Source organism: Gavialis gangeticus, unplaced genomic scaffold, assembly GCF_001723915.1.
Source record: "Gavialis gangeticus isolate Ggan-Ray unplaced genomic scaffold, GavGan_comp1, whole genome shotgun sequence".
Lineage (NCBI taxonomy): Eukaryota > Metazoa > Chordata > Crocodylia > Gavialidae > Gavialis > Gavialis gangeticus.
The window spans coordinates 59854699-59855574 of record NW_017728994.1 but is presented as its reverse complement, the minus strand read 5'-3'; the positions used below and the strand labels follow the sequence as shown (position 1 = coordinate 59855574).

The window sequence follows — 876 nt, the reverse complement described above, 5'->3', positions numbered from 1 at the left end:
GCTGCCTTATGTATCTACAAGAGCAAGATTATAACTCAGAGTACAGACCTAAAGGTATTACTAAACTTCTCTTTTATTAGATGAACTAATAAGTGTATATCACATTTACCCAAAGAACCTTGTCTGCTTATGTCCTTAGACCAAAATGACTACAACCAACACCCTAATTCTCAAATGGAAAGAAAACCACTCCGTTTCTCAAACCCCTCCCTGTCTGAGTAGTGAACTCTTTCCTGACTCCCACCCCCAGGGAATAATGACAACAACAAATATTAATATATTATACTACATTAACATGCATTATTGTTATGGTTGCTGCTGTTCTTGATGTGTAAAGATAAGTTACAAATGAAAGTCCCATCTCTGTATCTTGTTTGCTCTTCCGAGAGATGCTGTTAACTCTTATTTTCTTCCCTTTTCTTTTAGGGTGTTGTCACAAATTCAAGTGAACACTTAATAAGTGCACTTAAAATTAGGGTGACCATGTGTCCCAGTTTAGCCAGGACTGTCCTGGATTTTGGAGGCTGCCCTTGGCCAGCTGGTGAGAATTAAAATGAGAACCCCGGAAATGCAGGGGCATGGGGCGCAGTCTGGCAGGGAAGTGGAGGGACATGTAGCGGCACAGCATACCGTGTCCTGGATGTCCTAGTTTTTCCTTATGGTCAGCCTAGTTAAAAGGCAAGCAGCTACACTTCAAGCAGTTTGGCACGTTAGCCTTGTAGAGTTGTTTCCTTTCATGCAAGGAGTATCTCCTTAACATGTCCTAACTTCAATAGGTTACTTACTACCTGGGGATCAGTACTTTGCAACGGTTGCAAGTGAACATGTGACACCCACACCGCCATAACACATACTAACTTTACAACATCATGACTT

General features: G+C 41.6%; 1 protein-coding gene across 1 annotated transcript in view; it reads left to right on the top strand.

The window, feature by feature from the left end:
- The window catches only part of VAX1 (ventral anterior homeobox 1), a 22995-nt gene extending 22443 nt beyond the window's left edge, over positions 1–552 (top strand). The window contains exon 4 of the mRNA XM_019502164.1: positions 427–552. Within this exon, the coding sequence (XP_019357709.1) occupies positions 427–552 (126 nt within the window). The remainder of the gene's footprint in view (positions 1–426) is intronic.
- Positions 553–876: the final 324 nt, after the last annotated feature.